This window comes from Phyllostomus hastatus, unplaced genomic scaffold (assembly GCF_019186645.2).
Source record: "Phyllostomus hastatus isolate PE091 unplaced genomic scaffold, TTU_PhHast_1.1 phas_contig_30, whole genome shotgun sequence".
In the NCBI taxonomy this organism is placed as follows: domain Eukaryota; kingdom Metazoa; phylum Chordata; class Mammalia; order Chiroptera; family Phyllostomidae; genus Phyllostomus; species Phyllostomus hastatus.
Genome location: NW_025333841.1, coordinates 8,552,758 through 8,575,844, shown reverse-complemented (window position 1 = coordinate 8,575,844; position 23,087 = coordinate 8,552,758). Strand labels below are relative to the sequence as shown.

The 23,087-nt window shown below is 41.2% G+C and overlaps 1 protein-coding gene across 1 annotated transcript; it reads right to left on the bottom strand.

Moving 5' to 3' along the window:
- Positions 1-13,077: 13,077 nt before the first annotated feature.
- Positions 13,078-14,583, bottom strand: GPR101 (G protein-coupled receptor 101). Its single transcript, XM_045839381.1, has one exon. It carries the CDS (start codon positions 14,581-14,583, stop codon positions 13,078-13,080), a length of 1,506 nt encoding a protein of 501 aa, XP_045695337.1.
- Positions 14,584-23,087: the final 8,504 nt, after the last annotated feature.

Below are 23,087 nucleotides of genomic sequence, written 5' to 3'. Positions count from 1 at the left end.
CTCAGTCATGCACTCTCCCCAGAGCCAGTCTGGTGCCTCTCTGCAGGGTCCTGGGTGTGGGATCTGGGCCCTCCTAAATGCGCTTCCCTGGGGTTCATGGTTGTGGGCTCCGAGGCTTCTAAGGAGCAGGTGCTTCCCCCAAGTTTATGGGTGTGGGCTCTGAGGCTCCTGTGGAGCATGCACTTTCCCCCAGTTTATAGCTGTGGGCTATGGGTCTTCCACAAAGCACACTCTCCCTGGGTTGCGGGTGTGGGCATGTGGCCAGGTTGCCCTTGGTCACACGGGCTTGGGTGTGTACTCTTCCCAGGGCTATGCATGGGTGCTCACAGCCCCTGTGTGTTTGCCACTCAGTCCTTACTCCCCTCTCTGTGCCTTCAAGCAACCAGGCCTTCCCCGGTGCTGCTCAATCCTTGTTTGGCAGGAGAGGAAGTGGTTGACCCAGCTCTCTCCTGAGAGCCCTGTGGGAGAATCGGGGAGCACTGGGCCTGCGGCTGCAGCCTCCCCGGTCCCTGTGCTGATCCCTGGGCCCTTATTGTCTTGAAGCACTCTCCTTGCCATCTGGTTTTTCAATGTCCACTACAATTTTTGATATCCTATTTTCATATATGCTGTGGTACTGTTGGCTGTTTGTTCTGTTCCTCCATAGGTTGGCTAGGTTTTTCTCCCATGTGTAGGGGGAAGTGGAATCTGCTCCCTCCTACTATGCCACCATCTTTCCTCTCTCTATTCTTTTTCAAGTGTGCATATATAATTTTTGACTACTTTGAAAAGGCCTTTGAAGAAATGTGTATTGGATACCAGTCCTACAATCAGGCTGTGAATTATTTTCATTATAGTGTTGTAACCAGGGAAAGGACAGGGGTAAAATGGGCTTCTCTACTTATCTTGCATTGCCTTATTTAAGATCCTGTGATTGGATTGTCTTTTTGTTATGTATCTCTTGACCCAATGATAAAATATGAAGCTTAGAAACTAGGACATTTCTAGTACTGGCTTAGTACTTTCTCTGACCTGAGGCAAAAAGAGGTAAAGACATCAAAGTGATAATTGTCTCTTTTCTTGTCCCTTATCCCTTTTTCTAAGTTTTACTACAAGCAATTGAGCTATAATTACTTTAATTTCTTCACACCCTTTAATTTGTTTCTAAGTGTGTGGTTCAATGGCCCTTAGAAGGGAAGTTTATCCACCTCTCTTCATATTTAATTATGTTTGTTTACATGTAAGTAAGAAAGAATGAAGTAAAGGGAAACAGAGAGAGAGAGAGAGAGAGAGAGAGAGAGAGAGAGAGGGAGAGAGAGAGAGGAAAGAAAGAAAGAAAGAAAAGAAAGGAAGAAAAAAGAAAGAAAGGAAGAAAAAAGAAAGAAAGGAAGAAAAGGCAGACTAGTTTAAAGGTTCTGAACCCTGCTTGCATGTTAGAATCGAATCACCTGATGAGATTTCAAAACTCTTGGTGCTCAGGCTGCATCCCAGATCAATTAAATCAGAATTTCTGTAGTGTTTCCCAGGCAATAGTGCTGGTTAAATCTTCTCAGGTGTTTCCAATATATAGGCAATGCTGAAGACTACCAAATCAACTGCATGTGACCGTATTTTTCAAGCCTGCAATGATAAGCACTTGAATGTATCTTAGTCTTCTTTCAGGTCAAGCCTGAGAGTTGGGTGGGGATATAATTCCTTTTCTTTTATGAAGAATAGAGGAGACAAGTAGCTTGCTCTACATTCTGGAGCTAAGTGTCTGTCTGACTCCAAGGTTCAGATTCCTTAACTCAGTTGACTAACAGAACAATGAGATGGTTGATGGATTTTTGTGTTTTGGGTAGGAGACAATTGGGGTATTATAGGTAGAACATCAAAAAGTTGAGAATTCATAGACATTTTAGTAGTTCATGTGTATAATATACACCAAATTGAAATCAGGACTGCTTTAGATTCAGAGACATGTGTTAACTATACACTTGCCATTTTCTGAACCTTTGCAGTTGTTGGAATGAGAAAAGAAGTCTAAAGTAGGAATATTTCTATATTTCAGCTAAGAAAACTGAGTTTTGACAAGATTGTCACTCACTAAAGATCAGACAGCTAGTAACCAACAGAGTAGATTTTTGTCACTCTAGAGCCCATGGTATTCTTTTGTTTTTATGAGGGAAAAAGAGAGAAACATCGATATGAGGGAAACATTGATCGGTTGCCTCCAGTATGTGCTCCATTCAGGGACCAAACGGCCCCAACCTAGACATGTGCCCTGACCAGGAACTGAACCTGTGACCTTTTGGTTTACAGGATGATGCTACAACCAACTGAGCCACACTAGCTTACCCCATGTTTTTGATCACTATATCACACTGACTCCTGACAAGGACCTTTGAAGGAATTGGCATGATAGTATATTGGATGGAAAGTTATTCTAAGTTTGGAAACTGGCAAAGAAAAAGATACCAAATCTGCCTAAAGCTTTCTGTGATCCTGTTATTAAGATGTTTTTCTAGATGACTGAATTGTCTTGGGGTGTCCCATTAGACTATAGGATCTGGAAATCCTATTACTGTTTTCTGCAATTAAGTCATTGAACTACCATTCATTAACTGAACTACTAGTCATTTAATAGCATTTGGAAATTACTCTTATGATATGAGTATCAATGAAATACCATGTTAATGAAAACTTTGCCCATAATATCAACTTAAAATATTAAAGTATCTTCTTTTGTACATGCTCTGCTCTATCTAGCCACTATGGGTTTAAGCTTATGCAATATTCACATTAATGTGATGCTGACAGTTGCGTAAAGTCTGACTCTTCTTGCCTAACATCAAGTTTTAAAGATTGCCCCAGGCTGCTATATAGTTTTTTTTTAATATTTTATTTATTTATTTATTTATTTATTTATTTATTTATTTATTTATTTATTATTGTTTAAACAGAGGGGAAGAGGAGGAGAAAGAGAAACATTAATGTGTGGTTGTACTTATGTGCCCCCTACTGGGGACCTGGCCCGCAACCTAGACATGTGCCCTGACTGGGAATCTAGCCAGTGACTCTTTAGTTCACAAGCCAGAACTCAATCTATTAGCCACACCAACCAGGGCTGCTATATAGTCTTTATATTTGGATTCTTAAAATTTAGTTTTATTAATTTATTTTAAATTATAATTGAAATACAGAATTATATTAGTTTCAGGTATATGACATAGTGATTCAACATTTATATATCTTACCAGTGATTACCACAGTGAATCTAGTATATATTTGAAGACTATCATATTTATTTCATTGAGCACTTAGTCCATGATTTAGATAATCACCTATTTTGGGGCATTTTGTTTGCTAATAATTTTCAGTATTATAAATTTTTCATTCTATGAGGTCATTTCTTTAGGATAAATCCCCAGAGATGGGATATTTCTCAATTTTTACAATACAAAATTTTGGATAAATTCCCAGAAGTGGAATTGCTGGGTAATAAGGCAGTTCCATTTTTAAGTTTTTGAGGTATCTCCATACTGCATTCCATAGTGGCTACACCAGTCTGCATTCCCACCAACAGTCCGAAAGGGTTCCCCTTTCTGTGCATCCTTGCCAGCACTTGTTGTTTGTTGATTTATTGATGATAGCCATTCTGACCAGTGTGAGGTGATATCTCATTGTGGTTTTATTTTGCATTTCTCTGATGATTCTAGGAATTTATCTGAAGAAACCCAAAACTCTAATTTGAAAGAACATAAGCACCCTTATGTCCATTGCAGCATTATTTACAGTGGCCAAGATATGGAAGCAGCACAAGTGTCGATCAGTAGATGAGTGGATAATACAATTAGGGGGCATTTACACAATGAAATACGAAGTACTCAGCTTTAGAAAAGAAAATTTTACCCTTTGTGGCAGCATGGACGGACCTGGAGAACATTATGCTAAGTGAAATAAGCCAGTCAAAGAAAGACAAATGCAATATAATTTCATTCATATGTGGAATCTAATGAACAAAATAAACTAACAAGCAAAATAGAGACAGACTCTTAGAGAGCAGACTGACAGCTCTGGGGGACTGGGGGTTAGGAGGGGGTGGGATTGAGCAAAAAGGAAAAGAACTCATGGACATGGACAACAGTGTGGAGATTTCATAGAGGGACATAAGGGGGGCAAACAGTAATGGAAAGAATACAATAAAAACTTTTAAAAACTTTGATTTAGAAAATTAATATGTGCTCTGAGTATGCAAGTAAATATTCTTGCTTTTGCTACATAAAATGAAAATGTTTGTTTACATTTTCTCAATTGAAGCAAGTTATACAAAGCTTATTGTATTGGAAACTAGCCTTGGACCTCTTTCTATTCTTTTTGAAATAGGGAACTTAAGCTACTTGCTTTTATTTATTTATTGTTTTGCTTTGGTTAGAGACCTGTAGCATTCAATAGAATGGATTTTCACACCCTTTGGCAGGTGACTGTCTTCAGCCATGCTGATCATTCTCTTTGCTTAGCAAGAGAGCCTGGTGATTTTTATATGATAATGTACAAGTCTTGAGATTTAGAGAATCAGTAGCTTTCCTCAAAACTGACATGATTTGTATTGTTCAAGTAGCAGCTTTGATTTGCTGTGGTGTTTGGTTAACTAAGGTCTTTTTCATTTTGTTTCAGGGACAGTTGTTTTTTTTTTTTCCTGCTTCTGGTTTATTACCAAAATCTGCAGGGTAGTAAGAGTGGATTAAAGAATGTCCCCAAAGGCCTCCAGGCACATTAACTTTGCTTTGGAATATCTATATCCATATGGACATCTATATAGTATATATCTATATATCCTTCCAGTGACATGTTTTAAATATATATGAATTTAAAATTTCATTGTCTGGCATCAATTTGTATGATACAAAATACTGATTATATGGGCAAAAACAGGTTGGGAAACAGGTTTATTCTAATCATATTTTGCTGAAAAGATACCATAAAATGGTTTAATATAAAGCCATTAGAGCAAGGAGGCACATTACTTTAAAAAATTAAAGTTGAGTACACTGACTTTTCCAATGAAAAAGTTTTCCTTCTAATTTTGTTTAGGGCATGAGAACTGTGGTCAAATAAATCTTATGTAAAATGTGAAATTTTCTAACTTGAGCTGATTATACAAACTATATTACACCTTTGTATCTGGGTGATCATTAAAAATGTACATTGGTTTAGCATATAGAGTTTATGAAATAACAGATACTGCATGCCAACTTAATCCTCAAATGTGCACATTTCTGATTGTTGGTTGTCTTTTTCTGTTTTCTGTCCTTTGGAGGCTGAGAATGTTTAAGTTTGACTTAGCTGTGTATAGATAATGAATCTTTGGAGTCAATTTTCTTGTATTTATTTGTCTCAATTAAGCAGTAGTCACATGTCACAACTCCCAAAATTTTGCAGATTTGTATTGCAAATATTCTTCAAGCTTGAAGTTTTGGGGTAACAGTCACAAATATCATATATTTTCTGAGATAAATTTTGTTGATAAATATTGGTCTTGTCTTATTGAGAAAAATGCTTGAAATCTATCTATACATTTCAATTTATGAACATTCTCAAAGCCATCCTTAATCTGAGGGATAGTTGTTTGTGTGTGTAGGGATCAAAGAAGTGGTGTTGCCCTTGAAGAGGAAATTGTAATGAGGAGGGAAATAGAGTTGCATTCTGAAATAGAGTGGGAGAAAAGCAGCTAACTAGTTACTTCATGGAGGAAGAAAATAACCCCTTAGCCACTAGTATGCCTTTGTCTGTACTGGAATGATCAGGGATATAACTACTTGTAAGTAAGTAGGCCTGGGGCCTGAAGCAAACTGATGGGAGAGGGAGTGGCTACAGAAGGTCAAAGGTGTCTCTTGACAGTGAAATTTTCAGATCCTCTCAATTGTCTCCCATTTAGTCTCATAATCCGAGGCTGAACCCTAAGACCTACCTGAGAGGAATAACTGCTGCTAAGAGATTTACTGGACTAATTCCATTCTCCTCTAAATACTTTGAAGTAAGTAGTGTTATCGTGAGCTCCAAGGGACTCTTTCTCCACCAGGTTTGCTACCTGAGCTCACAAGCCCTCTTATTTACATTGATAGTAGTAGTTTGCTAGAAAGTCAAATTTATTTCTGCAGTAGGAAAATGTCATCTCCTGGATGTCATTCATAGATTAGGTGAAGGCTGCTACATGCAATTCTCATGGCAGCCATCTTTGGACATCTTGAAATATAGTGTGTAAGTCAGTATTTAGCTTGATTTTGGACTGAAAATGGAGAAGAGCACTTTACTTTAATTGAAACAGATGAATAATTCCCTGAGCCTCTGAGTGTGGGCCCATGATTGCCACTTTGGAAGCATGAGGCATGCAGTTCCTTGCAGTACTTTCAATTAAATTACCAGAAGAGCTACTAGTAGGTCAAGCACACTGACTCAAGAGAAACTAGTGGGCTCTTAAGTTTTAGATATATTTGCCTATCTCATGTGTGGTGGAGGCTGTGTTTTATGTGTTTTCCTATGTCATGGCTGGTGTTAGAGGTTTAACAATTTTCTGAAACTGGGGCTGAGAGAGCAGGCTTCTGCCTTCCTATTTTATAAACCTTACTGAGTTGGGGATGAACTGAGGTAGATGTGGGTATGAGTGTGACTGAACTGTGCTGAGAAAGGTGTCTTTGCCCTGAGGGGCAAGATCCCAGTGGGGGTGGCTGAGGTTCAGGGCAGTACTGTTTCCTCAAAAGAAAGGCTATTGATTCTCACCTACCTGTTCAAACTTGTTTGCTTTGACAATTAAGATGGGCATTTGGGAGTCTCATACACCATCTGACCCCATTTTACCACTCTTCCCACCTCACCCACACTTTGAAATTTTTTTCATTCCTAGATGACTAGGCAAATGCCCCTCTTTCAGGAAGCCCATCAGGATGACTCCCCCATCCCACTGTATATTGCTTATATTGGAATAGTGCAATGTGAAATATTGAAACCTAAATATTTAATTCTATTGTGTAATACAGTTAGTTTATCCCATTTTTTTCTGTTCAAGCAAAAGAAAAGGAATGGGGACCTACTTATGTGACTTCCTTACTGTTTTCCCAAAGGGCTCCACAAAATAACCAGATACACAGTTAAAATTAGACTTTATTTAGCATATTTAAGAAGAATATACCTAGGACAGATTAACAGCACCTATTTAAGAAGCACAAACATTACTTAATAATATTTAGTTAAACCACAAACATCAATTTCTCTGCATTCCACAAGCAGGAGTCTTATTTCTGTCCTGCAATAAATTGGATTGTAACCACTTTAGAAAGGATATGATTAAAGCCAACCACTATATAAAACCTTGTCCTTGGGCAGAGTCTCTGAGACTACTGAGCCATGTAACAGTATTAATTTATGAATTTGATTGGGGTGTGAAGGGGTTTCTCTTCTTGCTGGGAGGAGGATAAAGCCTATCCCTTTTGTGCATCTGAAGGTAAGTTGTGCCAGTGGGAACATGGCCCCAGGATTGTAGTTTGGCAATCCTTTAAAAAGGCACTTTTAAATTACAAATAACTTTTTAGAAGTAAAAGGAAAATTTTAAATTCAAATTTTAAAATATTAGAGCTGTTTATTGAGCAAATATATATTTCTATTGTTGTGTCACAAAGTAGCACAAAATTAGGTACTAAAGGCAGATTTGCAAATTATTTAATGAGGATATATGTGTGTGTGTATACATATATATATATTATAGTTTTTATACTTTTGTTCTTAAAAGATAATAAACCCATTTTATAGTTCTTTCATCTTGTCTGATGCAAATGCCATTAGTATGATTGTAAATCTCATATACCTTGGCTGTGACCCCAGTGGAGTCCCACTACCTCTTAATCTATTTACCCTCCACGCTATATTTTATCTCTGAGGCAACCAATAAAAAACCCCAAAAAACTAGAGCAGCCATTTTCTGGCTTTTGGTATTGCTCTAGGAATGTAGGGATGGTCACAATATAAATCTACTAAATTCAAACCTTGTCAGTTCACAGTCAGGTATTAATTGGGTCTTGAGAATACAGTGTTCTTTTCATCCTGCCAACAGGACTCCAATAGCTTACCCTGGGATCTTTGCTATTTAAGGGGAACAGGATTATCTTTTTTATTTTACATTCTATACATTCAATCAATGGAAAACAGGCATACCAGTGCCAAGTGTGTTGTGGAGAACTGCAGTTAGGACTCTAGCCAGGATGATTAGATCACATTAATGACCAATTGTACCAGAATAAATTTTCACTTGTCATATATACATTTGTAATATACTTGAAACATTTTAAATAAATATACTATGTTCTACTTCAGAAATTAACCAAAGTGAGGGTCACACATAGAATTCTGCATGCATTTTATTAATTAAATACATGTACACACTATCTATTTTTGAGGATGACCTTATCTACAAACACACAGTCTAATATCTAGCACCTTATCTCTAAGAACACTTATATTTTATACACAGTTACAGCTTACATTTAGGAGAATTACTACAGGAATAAATACACCACTGAAACAGATAAAAATATCAAGCTTTTAACATTAAAATTGTAGCACAGATGAAGAGGGAGGATACACTCAACTTTGAAGCACCAAACTAAAACCAATCTTGTTTGTCTATATTTTAGAACCAGAGAGATCTAGTAATGAATTCTCAGACATAGAAAACTCTTGTGAGTGTACAAGTTACTGTGGTTTTCCCCTGGTGTATATACTTCAAGATATGAGAACTCTGAGAGGCAATGATGGAAACATTTGACTCCTATTGGCAACCTTCATTTACCTCTAGGGTTCTTATTTTACTTACCAAAGAGCAGCAGACTTGCCAGTAACCCGGCAATTAGTGGCCAATTTCTGTGTATTTTAGCTGTCCTATTTCTTCCTTCAGCTAGTCTTGTTGCTTTTAGCAGAAAACTGCTGTAAGCAACTTGGCATTTACCATAGAGGAAGAGATTGTAAGTAATTGGAGAGAATTTATGATAAGGGTTTCTTTTCTTTTTGAGTTTTAGGTTATGGTCTGCTGATTGCAGCTCATTGCTTCTGTCTCCTCATGCCTAAGCTTGGAGGGGCTTTGAGGGAACCAAGAGTACTTGTCTGGCTCATGGAAAATGAGAGAGACAGAGATAAGGAGGGAGAGGGTTGAAAGCCATGACTGACCAGATTTTTTCTTCTTATCTTGGTAACTGGCTCACAGCCAACTCTTCCTTTAATCTTTTGTCTGCTCTAGAGGAAAAGACATTTTGCTTAGAGAAGACTCTCCTGACAGGATGGGGGTTGTCTTAAAGGGGAATAAAACAAAAAAGACATGAGGGAAAAACACCTCTTTTGATTTTTTTCTCAAAATATGTGAGAGGGCAGTTATGAAAGAAAAAAAAAACAGTCCAGTAGTTTAAATTGTTCCTTTTTGTTTCATCCCAACAACCTCTGAAGGTTTTATCTTGGAGAGTTCCAATTACCAGATGCATAACTTTTCTTTTCCAAATGGTGTATTTCAGACATTTTAAAGAGCATTTTAGCAATGTTTAAGAAAGCCTAGTTTAACCTTGTAAATTATTCTTCAGATAGTATGAAAAAAATCTTTTGAAGTAACTTTACCTAGCTTAATGTCTAATTATGTATAAAATAAGGGAATGTTAGGCACCTTATAATTTTATATGTAAATTTTTTTTTAGTTTTTTTTTTCTGAAATAATTGGACAGTATCTATAGAACTGAATGTGCTCCAAAGATGTGTTGTATTGAGAACTTTCTGGTAGGAAATGAGCTGCCTACCTCCTCCTATATTATAAAATGGTACTTTTCCTTACTTGTTGAATTTGAAGTAAGTATCCTGGTCATCTCTAAATTGGATTGGAATTAGGGAGGAGACAGAAAAACATCTTTAACTGCTGGTTACCCCTATTGTTCACTTCTCTCCTTTCCTGCTTCCATAGGCCCCAGGTCCCTGTAAATCTGTCAGCTCTGGGTTTGGAGTAAGTGAATGGGAGTGAGTAAGAACACAGAGATTCAAGCAAGAGGTATTCCTAAAGGGCCAGCACAGCAGGGCAAGAGGGAGTAAGGCAGGTGAAGGCATGATGGCAAGAGGTAGGCAGGGAGCTGGAAGTGCAGAGGACTTCCCAGCAGCTGGCATTTATGGCATAGAGAAGATGGACCCTCACATCACAGAAGTCATAGTAACCCAGGGCTTGCTCCTTCTTACAGCCCTCCCAAGCTTGTTGAAATTGGTGTGCTAGTCAAAGCACCTGTGATGCCTTGGCAAACTAGATGCTCTATTATTCTTAAGTAAATCATTAAATTGAAAATCACGTCATTTCAAAGTCTGGTTTGTCTGGCCCCTGTACTTTAATGGGATTTTTACTGAACATATGAAGTAGCCTTGGCAAAAGAATACATCCTTTAAAAAGATTTAGGGAGAGCTATTGCACATTAAGCTCTGTGAGGCTAATTGATGACTTTTTTCTGCTCTTTCAGATTTTCCGATGAAAAAACAGTATGTGCAGTAAAACCTCATTAAGTTGATAGTGTTTTATTCAAAATAGCACATTTGAAGTAGTGCTATCTCCAAGCTAACTAGAGGCCCTATTATTTATTAAGAAGAAAATGTCAGCAAAGCAGAATTTTAATTCAAAGGTCCTCTTTCCAGTCTTCTATTTTTCAAAAGATTTTCACTTTTGAAAAATCCATTTTGCCATAAGAATAGACAATGTTTAAAACAAGGAAAAGAGGAACTTTAAAAAGGAAATCAGTGAGTGTTGGTGCCTTGGAGAATATTGTGTGTGCTATTAAATTAACTTACCACACTTGTACAGGTCTGGTTCCGTTTTGATTTGGGATTTTGGCAAACAATTTTCTCTGATACACTTTGAAGGGGTTGATCTTTAAAAATAAAACAAGAAGTTCAGTTTCAACAAAATATTTGGAGACGCTTATGTTTGAAATCCTGTTTCCTACCCAGGTAAGCATTTCTACTCAAAATTCAGGCTACCTTGAACTCCTTCAACCATGACAGATTCTTGAGACAAAAGCCCTCCTCTCATAGAGGATTGGTCATACAGGCCATTTCTTCCTCAGATATCCTTTGAGGACAGGTTAATACAAGAATTTGGCAATAAATTGGTATAATAAATTTATAACTATTAATTCATTTATACATCTTGGTAGAAAAATAAATGGTTGTGGAAGGGTAAACTTTAGCCCCCATGTCTTTTCTGAATTTCCACAACTTCCAAATTAATGGGGTTGGAATTAGTAAGATTTTCAATGACCATGCAGACTTATTCACAGCCCAAATACACTGCTGTTTACCTTTCCCCTGAGAAGCTCATGTTGGAATCTGTGAGGAGGAAGAGATAAAGAAAATATGAACAAGGTGGACATTTATATGAATGAAATTTGAGTTCTATATAGACATGGTATTCACACAAGCACGAGGCTAAACTCTGAATATGGCCATCTTTGTGTACAACTTCTTGATTAACTATTTGTCAACCAAATACTCTCTCCTCCTCCCTCCATGGATTTCTGCATGAGCAATTGAATGGCCATAGATTTGTTTAATTTGATCTTCAGGAGGATCAAAAGCACTGTCATGACCATTTTATTGGTCCATGCTATTTGGTCAAGTCAATATGGTGTGTAACTTCAGAAATATGTAAGTGTATCCCTACCCAAAGTGATTTCAGTGTTTGGGATTTGAAAACTCCATCTGTATTGACTCTAGGGATAATTTAGATATTGCAAAGGCTTTCCCAAAATAAGATACTTCAACAGCAATAATTAGGATAAGTCTGACCTGAACACTTTGATTTTAGGATTGTGTGGAATAAGTCACATGCTTGCAAGGTATTGAGAAACAATCCTGTCTGTTATTTCTGACTCTCTTATACTTCTCCTCCACATCTTCAGAGAGTTTAAAGGCTTTGAGGAGAGCCACAGGTGGAAAAGACATATGAGCATGCCTGGAGAAAGAAAAATGTTTATCTTGCCTTACTTGCTCCCCATGTGGGTGTCTCATGGATGCTAGAGATTTTTAATGGGCACATCACTCTTAATTGGCAGCCACTTCTAGTTGAATTTACTTTTTGGGGGAGGAAATACTATTTTACCAAAAAGTCCTATTTGGACACACTGCCCCACCACATAAGTGATCAGTAGGGGAGATTTGGAGGATGATTTTGTGCATCCCAATTCAATCACAAAGGAAAAATTGTAAAATAGTGGCATAATTTCTGTCCCACTAATATTCAAATAGGAGACAGAAACTAGATTAGTGTCAATTGATAATTTTCCATTTGCATAGAAAAGTCTTGGTCTCAGCTCATGCACAAACCCAGGGTTTTATAGAAAAAGAAGTCAACTGTTTAGCCTCATGAATATGTATTATTTCTCTATCTTCTCTTTTAGACTAGCTTCCCATTTCAAACATGTTCTATTATCTTCTTCCACTTTTCTAGGTTCCTGTAGAGAATCTAGAAACCTTGGTATTTTAACCACACAATGACTTTTTCTTAGTTTCCACAATAGTCTTTGCACCAGACTGGGGGTCTTATACATTGATCAGTCAGTTAGGTTTTGCTTTTTGGGCTCCATCAATGATTTGGTCCATTGTTTTACTTTCAGTTTAACATAGGCTATAAACCTTGCCCATGACCTCTTGACCTGAGGGCCTAAAAGTCCTTCAGTGCATAGGCATCATCTTCTTTCTCCCTCAGAGTGAAAGCTGATACCTTGTAGCTCTGAAGAAACAGATCAAATACCAAATACAGATCCAAAATGGATAGCCCTTTTTGCTCTAAGAAATTTGGAGCCTAATAATTTTTGGGGGGGGGGATTTCAGTCAGAATCCTTAGGTATGTGCTTTGAGGAACACACTTTTAAGACAAGACTCCCATTTCTTCATCTTCCATATATTTATCTATCTTGTGGTGAGAAGGATGCGTGCAACACCTTTGCCTGGAATGGTATGGGTTGGTATTAATGGGATTGTGAGTGGTCCATTGAAAAGAAAGCAGCTCTTGTTTTTTGCACTGCAGACAGTTCAAGGTTTGCCTTAAAACTCACGTCAAGGTGAAGTGGCAGAATCATGAGAAGGAATGGTCTTGCCTTCACCTTCTGTGCCAGCTTCAGTTTCAGGAAGATCTGGGTGGCTATCTTCTTTTGGGGGCTTTTTCTTGCAGAAGGAATTCTTCAGCATATCTTGAATTTCCTTCTTGATGGTCTTGTGCATGTACCCATAGATGTAGGGGTGTATGCAACACTGCAGGAAGAAAAGCCAGATTATTATGGTAATCACCCACTGGGGCACCTTGGTTTGGACATCCACCCACACAGCCAGGACAGCTAGAAAGCAGTAGGGCCCCAGAGATAGCACATAGGAGAAAATGATGAGGAAGATCACTTTAGCAGCTTTGCACTGGTAGCATCTGGGCAGAGGAGGGCCATTGTTGCTGTTTCGACGACTTGGTGGGGCACTCTCTGGAATATTCACTGCCTCAATGTCATCCTCACTGAAATTGATATCATCCTCACCAAACTCCATCTCATCTTCACCCAAGTCGATGTTGCACTGATTGGCCTCTTTGTGGCCCTGTTGTGCTTTCATGTTGCTCTCAATTTTGGTGCTGCCTTCCTTACCCTCCATGCTGCCATCATTAGCTACCAAGCTGCTTTCTTTGACCTCCTTGTTGCCCTTGGCCTCCATGCTACCTTTCTTGGCTTCCATGCTGCCCTCTTTGGCCTCCACACTTCCCTCCTTGGCCTTGACCTCACTTTCATTCTGGCTGTGGAAACTGCTCTCACCCTGGAACTCATCATTCTTTTCTCCCTCTTCATCCTCATTGTCCACATGGTCCTTGGCTCGAACCTCCAAGCTGTGGCTCTTGACGTTGTACAGAAGAGCATGCTGCCGCCGGGCTGCACCAAACACCACAGAGTAGCAGGCAATCATGACAACCAGTGGAATGATGATGAAGGACACCACACTGAGAATGGTGTAGCTGGGGCTGGCCCCCCAGATCATGGAGCAGAGAGCATTACGCTCATCAAAGGCAGCCTGACCCCAGCCATAGAGTGGGGGTGTGCTCTGCAGGATGGCCACGATCCAGGTGCCATAGAGGAGAATGTAACCCCGGCGTGGCGTCATCTTGGCTGGGTAGGAGAGAGGGTGGAAGATGGACAGGTAGCGATCCACTGACACCACAACAATGGTGTTGACACTGGCAAAGGCGAACAGGTGAGTGAGGCTAACCAGGGCGGTACAGAAGTGGCTGTTGAGGGGCCAGAAGAAAGGCACGGAGGTGGCCACTACCCAGGGGGCCACGAGTGAAACCTGCAGCAGGTCAGTGATGAGAAGGTTAAAGATGAAGCGGTTGGTCACCTGTAGAAGCTGTGGCTTGCGCTGCAATGCGAGTGCCAGCACTACGTTGCCAATGAATGAGGCGGTGAGGAAGATGAGTAGAACGCTGGAACGGATGATGCCGTGAGCCAGGCTGATGGGCATTTTGGAGAGTGGTGTGCAGGTATGGCTGCTGTTGCTTTCCCGTGTGCTGTTGGTGCAGGTGGACGTCATGGCGATGGCGGGTGGAAGTGACACAGGGTGCAGCCTTGGAAGAGGCACCAAATTGGGTGTGAAGGGGCACCCAGACCACACTTACTCTTATGCTGGGGACAAAACAAACACACGGACCGGGTTAGTCACCCTGTTGAGGAAGCACAGCTTTTGCGCTGGGCAGCAGCGCTACAGGATCCTCTCCCCAGGGTCCTCACGCAGCCACTCTGAGATCCGACCGACCGGCACTTTCTCTGAATCCTTCTCTTCCTCTCTGGGTCAATCCGCCTCTCTCTAGGGGTCTCTGAGTCCCTCCCATCCGTCATGCTGGTGCATGCACATGAGCTCTGTGTTACTATCTTTGAGTCTCAGAGTTTGGATTTTTCAGAGTGATTTTCCCAGCTGTCTCTCCTGCTAGCTCTTGCACACATTCTGTTTCCCAGCCTGTTTATGTTTATTGAATTCTTTCTCTCTAATATCTCTACATAGCACATTTTTTTTCTGTATTCCCAGGGTGTGTACACATGTCTCAGTTTTCCCCAAACTCTCTCATGCCTGTTTCTCATTCTGCCACTAGCCTATATTTCTTAGTCTGTTCCTAGGATGCATGCACTGTCTGGAGGTCTGTCAGTCTGTGGTTCTCTCTCTTCCATTTTTCTCTTATTTACTCCAGTCTCTTCCACTTGAGGTCAATTTCTCTGTCTCTCAGCATCTCTCACTAGCAGACTTTCTCTGTAGCTGTATATGTGTGTCTCTGTCATTCTTTCTCTTTCCCTTGGTCTTGTCCTCATTGCTCCCTTCCCCTTTCTAATGTGCTCTTGTTTTTTCCTGTGTCTCTGCCTGTCACTAACTGTCGCTCACTAGAGCGCACACTTCCAGGTCTTTTCCTGATGTTGTTTCCTCCCTCCATTTTTTTCTCTAATTCCCTGGCAATCTCTGTGGGTCTCTAGTGTACCTGCTCAGTATCACTCTGTCAGTCTCCATGTCTCTATAATTCTCTTGTTTCCTGTCCCCCTTGTGTTCTCTCTCTATGTGTCACTTTTTGTCTCTCACTGTTCACTGTTCCTGAATCCTCTCATCTTTGTGCCTCTCCCTTTGTGGTTTGTCTCTCCCTGCATTAAATTCTCTCTTTATCACTGTCTTCCTGTTTCTTTCCATTGCTCTCTGAATCTCCACTGCTTGTCTCTCTTGCTTGTCTCTGTGACCTACAGCACCTCGCTCAGGCTCTCTCACTAGTGCGTGCACTTAGAGTCGGTTTCTGTGTCTCACTCTCTCCATGAGACTCTAGCTAAACGTTTACTGTGTATGTTTCAGTGTGGGTGAATCTCTGTCTCCATTTTTCTCCGATGATCCCTCACCTTGATTTTTCTCTGGTTGGATCTCTGTGTCCAATCTCTATCTCTCTGTCGACTTTATTTTGCCATGGAAACCAGCTGCCGCCTTGGCCACCGTGGGCTCTGACAGATAAATCTAGTTTCTTAGCAGCACAGCCGAGGCTGAATGCAGGGGAGATGCCTATTATGCCCCCCTCCCAATTCAGCAACCTCTCTTCACTCTCCAGCCCACCCGGTATCAGAGGTGGTGGGTCTTGGGAGAGTGAGCTGGGGAGAGTGGGAGAGGAGGTGGGAGTGTCAGACTGGTGGGGGGAGTCTGAGAGAGACAGAGTGACAGAAATTGGAGACAGAAAGAAAGAGAATGAGAGGAGTCAAAGAGAGAGACTGAGGACAGGGAGAGATGAAACAGTGAAATCGAAAAAGAGTAAGAAAAGAGAACTGAGAATCAGAGAATGAGAGAAAGGACAAAGAACCAACAAGAGAATTTTGTTGGTGGTGGGGAGAACGCACGAGAGAAAGTGCAAGGGGAAACCCCGTGTCAAGAGAAGGGCCTTAGGGACTTCGAGAAACGGCCACAACGCTGCCGTCCGGTAGCTGGGGGACCAGGCGTTCTGGGCTCCTGGGTGTAGGGTCCAGTACGGCTCTGGGGCTGCTGCATCTGGAGCAGTGCCGGCTGCTTACCTGTTGCTGCTGGAGGCGCTGCGCCACGGAAGCGGCGTGCGGGGCCTTTGGAACTAGCCGCGTTGTCTGGGCTGCATCTAGAGGCACCGGTGGATGCGGGCTCACAAGGGGCACCGGGCACCGGGCAGCAAGAGTGGCAGGAGCTGGGCGTCTGTGCCCGCAAGTCCTCCTGGCACAGCGCTGCAAGCTCTGAGTGGCGGCTGGGACGCACAGCGTCTTAAGGCAGCGCAGAGCCCTCACCTTGCGGGGGGCCTCCCGCCCCTCGCTGCTCCCTCCACCCTCGTTGGTGACGCACTAGGCCACAAGCTTCTGGAGGAGCAGCGCTGATGGGTGGGGGACACTGCAATGGACCCCACTCAGATGTTCTCACCCTGTCACCCTGCGTCTCCACCTCATTAGGTCCAATCTTACTGAGACCTCACAGACTGTGGGTGGTCCCCAAGGCTGATTTTCATACAAATCTTATGACTTCCTACTCCTCGGATTTTGGGCTGGTTAGAGTCACAGACCTGCACAAGAGAAGCAGAAATCTAGGCCTGAGACTCAGGCCTAGACTTTTGGAGACCCTCACCCTACCCCCCAAAAGTATGAGCTGCTCTTGGACCTGAGAGAGGAATCCTGACTTTGGTACCACCGATTTTCCACAATTTTCTCTAGTTCCCAGCAAGAGCTAAAAAGCAGTTCCTTTCCTGTAGGTTTTGCGAGAATTTAATCTAAGACAAGCCACTTAATTATCCACTGTATTACTTTACTGAAGTATTGTATATCTGTAACTCCTCTCTCTTCCTCTACTCCCTCTCTCTCTGCCAGGTACTGTGTTAAGCTGTTTATATAGAAAATACTGCCAAATCCTTACCCCAATCTTGTGAGGTAAGTAATGCTATTATTTTCACCTTATAGAGACAGAAGCAGAAGCCAAGAGAGATTACCCTACTTGCCCAAGTTCAAGCAAATGTTGCACCTGCAGTACTAACCAAGACATTCTTGTCTCTCCCCAACATATTTCAGGTGTTTGCTCTGTATTACATCTGGGCATAAGGTCCTCCTCCCTCCGAAGGGAGGGTGAGGTCTAGGAAGGTGTTCCAAACAAGGGGTCATTTGTGTCTGGTTTCCAAAGGAAAAGTATGTTTTCTAGGCTGGAAGGAAGGGAAAGTGTGTTCTGCAAGGAGATGCATGGGCAAGCAGGGCTGCAGGAGAGAGCTGGGTACCAAGAGAGGTTGTAGCAGGGTAAGCGCCAGCAGGTGAGCTGGGAAAAGGGGGTAGGGGAAGATCCTGACTGGCCTTGAATGCCAGTCTTGGGACTTTGGACTTTATGCTGAAACCTCTGGAGGACCAATTGAGGATTTGTTCTATTAGAAACAATTTCAAACATGCACAGATATAATGATAATAACAAAATAACCCCCCATCCAACTTTACCAATAATAAATATTTTGCCGTTATTGTTCAATGATGGTATTTATGCAGGGAGATATGATGAGATTTCTGTTTTCCTAGGATCACCTAGAAGCAGGGCTGGGATGGGGGTGGATGAGGTATTGAATGGAGAAAGAACAGAAAGGAGGCTGTGGCAGGAGACAAAGAGGGTCTCAACATATCATACAGAGGGTGCTGAGTAGAGACCCCAAAAGAGGCCAAATTGACACTGCAGAGGAATAAGGGCAAGGAGGTGTTGAGCAGGGTCTAGGATGAGCAGAAGATTCTGAGTTGGTTGATAGGCTGGATGGAGGTCTCACCCTTCCACTGTACCCCATGCCTCCTGGACAGGGAGACAAGGCAGGTATATAATGAGGCCCCAAGATGCTCTTTGGATTTCAAGCCCTACATTTGCTATAGATCATTAGCTTTTTTTTTCTTTTTGCAAGGCCTGATTTTATCTTCCCAAGGCCAAATGGTATAAACCTAGTCATTTTCCTGCAGACAGTTTCCATGATAATTGCTCACAATTATAAATTTCTAACCTCACTCTGGCCATGGTGCAATATCCTGGGTGTCGTGCACTGTCAATTGGCAGTTCACTCTGATTTGATATTTTGGAATGACTTGGGAGGCAAATTGTGAGAAATTACCAGAGACAAAGGCCAGTCCAGTCCATCCTGTCCTTTCTTCCTTTTCAGTGTGATCCTGAGAGTTCCTTGGGCTACTGGGATCCAGTAGGAGACAGGGAAAGACATCTAGGTACATGTTAAAAGTGGGTGCCGAAGAAAGGCAGCCTCATAGAGCCTGAAGCTGCATCCTAATGCTAAGGGGAATGATAGAGAGTGGATTGCAACCAAGGCTAGTTTGCCTGCAGGAGACAGTAAGAAAGCCAAGGAAATGCTTGGAAAGAAATGCAATCCTCAGGTGCCTGTTTCCTCTTTTTTCTTTCAGGCTTGAACAGAGTTGGTGTCCTTGAATTTCAAAGGCATGCAAGTATCAGCATCCCAAATAGATGTATGTGAGGGGCCTTGGAGAATGTGAATTTGGCTTCAGGCCATGCAGGCTCTGATTCTGATGGCCTTGCAAGAGCCCTTCGACTAACAAGTTTCTAGATTAAGAGGAGGTATTTTGGGATGAGACAGGGAGAGTTTGGGATGATGGTATAAGAGCTCACCTAGTACATTTCCCTACCTTTGTAATTCTATAACAGCAGAGGTAAGATGGAGCTAATGGTATTAATGGGGCAGGGATAAAGGGCAAGAAGCTACTAGAAAGGGTTCTAGGTCTTGATGACAATCACAACTTCAATAATAGCCACTGTGCCAGGCTGATCTTCCCAGACTTGTTCACCTGGCTAGACTAGCCTAGGGGATATACCAACTGCCTAGTAAGGGAAGTCAGAGGCCTATGACCCAGCCAGGTACTGGCTGTAGTAACAATGCAGGGTACAAGAGTGTTGAGTACATACCATGTGCCAAACCTTATGCTTGCTTTATTCTATATAATCTTTGAAGAAGCTCTGCCAGTTAGAAATTAGTACAGCATTTTTAGAATCCGAGACATCACATACCATTTTCAAAAAGCTGCAAATTTAACCATCACATTAAGTAGTAGCAAATATCATCTTAATTTCAAAGATGCTAAAATAAAAAAAAACATGTACATTAGAGTCAATGTATTATAGTACCACTTCCATCCCTACGGAGAGGTTAAGTAACTCACCCAAGGTCACACAGCAAGTGTTGGAGCTGAGAGGTAAAACCTGTTCTGTCTCCAGCACTGGGGAATTTCCTAGGCTACTTCTAGGAAGGGTCAAGAGGCAAGATAGAAAAGCTCCCAGAGATCAGCCCAGAAAAAAAAATTTTGAATCCAGATTGTTAGGATTGTGAGAATATAAAAGCAATCAGTGATAAAAGCTTCTTTTTGTAGGATATGTGATTCCCATAGGTGGTAAAGTGACTAAATTAGTCTATCTAAATACTATCACTCCTTCTTGCTTAGTGAGTTCACAATAAGTCAATGAGGAAAAATAAATGCTTTTGTCTGGAGTGCCTACCCATGGAGTTGTTTTAAGTTTTTCTGTGTTATGAGCTACTCTGGTATTCACTTTAGGCCAACCTTAGGGATTATGTTTGCAAAATTCAAATGAAATTAAGTACATTTTGGGTGTGAGTTAATAATGCCCAGTCTGTTGGCTTGGGAAACACAGAAAGTCTAGATTTCAAAGCTATGCATATCTAAATTAAATGATTTGGAAGGGAACATATGCAAAAAATAACTAGATGGACTACAAATGAAGAGTAGGAGACCTAATTTCTAGTCCCAATAATGTAGTTAACTTGTTGTATAACTTTGAGAAGATCCCCTTCTCTCTCTGATCTCAGCTGTGTGAATCCAGCAAATGAGGGAGAGGAGTATTAGGTAATCTCTAAGACTCCTGTCAATTGATGACTTTTGATTCCATCAGGCTCTTCTTAAAAATTCCAAAACTAATACAACCCAAATATTTCCTGGCTGGTGTGGCTCAGTTGGTTGGAGCATTGTCTCTTTAGGTCAATCCAAATATTTAAAAACTGAAACCTGGACTTCTGCTTCTGGCCATGAAAATGTAGCAAGGACTGGATTTATACTTCCACCTTAAACAACTAAAAAAGTGGACAAAATATATAAAATAATGGATGTCAAATGTTGGAAAACAGTAAGTACTGGATAGTGATCCTCAAGAAAAAGGAAACACATGAAGTGAGCCCTACGATTGATTCAGTTTACTACTTAGAGTTTCCAGGCAGGAAACCTAGGCTGAGCCTACAAGTCTGCCTAAATTGAGGAAACAGACTTCAAAATTCAGGGAGATGGGTGTGGCTAGAATTTACAAGATAATGTACCAGAGACAAGCTTCCCAGAAAGTGCTCCAGAAATTTGTAAAAGGTACCCCTCCAATCTTTGCATACTGATTAGCACATGCATATGATCAAACTAACTGAGGCTTGCGGGGGGAGGGGGGGGATGACTCAAAAGGAATAGATGAAGTGATTTCTAGAGCTCATATAAGACTGGATAGAGAGAAGGCTGACAGCTATGAGCCAGGGTTGGGGGTTGGAGGGATTGATCAATAAAGGAGAAGGACTCATGGACATGGACAACAGTGTGGTGATTACAGGGGGTTTTGGGCAGATGGAGGGTGAGGGTGGAGGAGGAAGAGGGCATAAAAGGAATAAATAGTAATGGAAAAATACAATAAAACAAACTATTAAAAAATAAAAAAAAAATAAAAAAGGAAAGATGAAAGGGGAAAAAAGACCAGTAGCAACAGCTTAGTGTCCCAACACCAGAAAGAAGAAAATTCATAATATATCAGATTGAGTACTCAAAAAAAGGTTGCCTCAGTAGTGGGACAACCTTAGTCTAAAGTTTATTCTCATCCCACATAGTGAGAAGGATTGAACTGTTTCCAAGTATCTTTACTGCAATTCAGAGCAAAGCTCAAAAAATATTTAAAGTAATACAAAATTATCAAATAAATCAAATAAAACATTATAAGCCATACAAAACAGGAAAATATGGCTCATAGTGAAAATAAAGATAGAAATAGATACAGATGATAGAATTAGTAGAGAAATACATTAAAATAGCTTTAAAATATATACTGCATTTGTTCAAGAAGGTACAGAAAAGCATGGGTGTGTTAAGGAGAGATATACATTGTACAATAAAAAGTAGACTCAAATATTACTTCTAGAAAAAAAGAATATCGTATCTGAGATAAAAATATACTGGATGACATTATTAGCATAATAGACGCTGCAGGAACAAGCTTATTGAACTTGTACACAAAGCAATAGAAACTGTCCAGCAGATGACGTGATACTATATATAGAAAACCCTAGACTTCCAGCCAAGATGGAGGCATAGGTAGACACACTGTGCCTCCTCGCACAACCAAAATAAGGACAAAAAAAATTTAGAAACAAAAAAACAACCAGAACTGCCAGAAAATTGAACTGTATGGAAGTCTGACAACTAAGGAGTTAAAATAGACACATTCATCCAGACTGGTAGGAGGGCCAGAGTCATGCGACTGGGTGGAGAGGGGTCACGGCAAAAAGTGGTGGCTTGCGGACCCTGGGTGCACAGGGCAGCAGCTGACAGACCCTTGGCCCACAAGACGGCAGCAGGTGGACCCTGGGTGTGTGGTGGCAGTGGGCTGACCCAGCGAGGTGTGCAAGGTGGCTGGCTGACTGGACAGTCACACATTTGCACACAGATAAACCAGGTGAAACTGGGGAGTGAGACAGACCATGCAACCCAGGGCTCCAGCGCAGGGAAATAAAGCCTCAAAACACTGATTGAAAATACCTATGGAGGTTGAGGTGCCAGAAGAGACTCCTAGCCTCACAGGAGAGTTTGTTGGAGAGACCCACAGGGTCCTAGAATGTACACAAAGCTACCCACATGGGAATCAGCACCAAAAGGGCCCAGTTTGCTTGGGGGAAGCAGTGGGAGGGACTGAAATCCAACAGAGAGTGTAGCAAGCACCATTGTTCCCTCTCTGAACCCTGCCCCATATACAGCATCACAACCCAGCAACTGGGTTGCCCCAGCCTGGTGAACACCTAAGGCTCTGCCCCTCATATGTAACAGGCTTGACAAGACAAAAAAAAATGACCCAAATGGAAGAACAGATCAGAGCTCTAGAAAAAATATAACTAAGCAACGAAGAGATAGCCAACCTATCAGATGCACAGTTCAAAGCACTGGTGATCAGGATGCTCACAGAATTGGTTGAATTTGGTTGCAAATTAGATGAAAAAATGCAGACTACAATAAGAGAAATGAAGGAAAATGTACAGGGAACCAATAGTGATGGGAAGAAAACTGGGAGTCAAATCAATGTAGTGGACCAGAAGGAAGAAAGAAACAACCAAACAGAAAGAATGAAGAAACAAGAATTCAAAAAAATGAGGAGAGGCTTAGGAACCTCCAGGACATCTTTAAACGTTCCAACATCCAAATTATAGGGTTACCAGAAGGGGAAGAGGGAGAGCAACAGGTGGAAAGGTTATTTGAACAAATAATAAAGGAGAACTTCCC

What these genes read in the sequence shown, in the direction of transcription:
- GPR101 (XM_045839381.1), bottom strand. Translation starts at nt 14,583, where the DNA reads ATGACGTCCACCTGCACCAACAGCACACGGGAAAGCAACAGCAGCCAT.